Source organism: Myotis davidii, unplaced genomic scaffold (genome assembly GCF_000327345.1).
Source record: "Myotis davidii unplaced genomic scaffold, ASM32734v1 scaffold2091, whole genome shotgun sequence".
Classification (NCBI taxonomy): Eukaryota; Metazoa; Chordata; class Mammalia; order Chiroptera; family Vespertilionidae; genus Myotis; species Myotis davidii.
The window spans coordinates 254,709-255,326 of NW_006282603.1; the positions used below are offsets into that span (position 1 = coordinate 254,709).

General features: G+C 68.4%; 1 protein-coding gene across 1 annotated transcript in view; it reads right to left on the reverse strand.

Annotated features, from left to right (window-relative positions):
* Nucleotides 1–618, reverse strand: part of KIAA1024 (KIAA1024 ortholog) — an 11,160-nt gene that overhangs the window by 10,083 nt on the left and 459 nt on the right. Inside the window, exon 2 of the mRNA XM_015560572.1 lies at nucleotides 3–615. Within this exon, the coding sequence (XP_015416058.1) occupies nucleotides 3–615 (613 nt within the window). The remainder of the gene's footprint in view (nucleotides 1–2; nucleotides 616–618) is intronic.

A 618-nucleotide genomic window follows, 5' to 3' on the forward strand; every position in this document is an offset into this window, starting at 1 on the left:
GGTTCCCGTGGAAAAAGGACCGTTCGAAGTCGGGGACCTCTTCCGTGTTCAGGCTCCAGCTCTTGGCCGGCCAGGGGGTCTGCTTGCCCGGCCTCCCCCCCGGGCAGCGCTTGGCCTCTGGGGTCCCCATCACGGGAGTGGGCCCGAAATACGTGGACGCCTGCAGGTCGTCCAGGCTCTCGTGCTTGGACCGCCTCTTGTCGGGGACCGGGGAGTACCCGGCGTTCAGGTACCGGCCGTTGTAGGGCATGTCGAAGCTGTGATTGAAGAAGGGGGTTTTGGGGGGCTCCTTCCGGCTCTGGGGGTCCCCGTGCTCCCCCTCAGCCTGGCTTGCGGGGCCGACCAAGCCGGGGGACACGGGCAGCAGGTTGTGAAAGTCCTCCTTGAAGATGCTCCTTTTCTGGACGCAGGACCGGACCCCAAAGGGCCCGTCGTCGTCGACGTGGGCGACGAAGGTCCCCTTGACGTCGGGGGGCCCGGGCAGCGAGTCCTGATCGGAGACGGGCTCGCTGTCCAGGGTCATGGGGAAGTAGGTCCTCTGCATCTCGCAGGGCTGGGGGCTGGCCGCCGCGTACGGGGGCAGGGCCTGCAGCCGGTCCAGCCAGGCTGCCGGGGCTG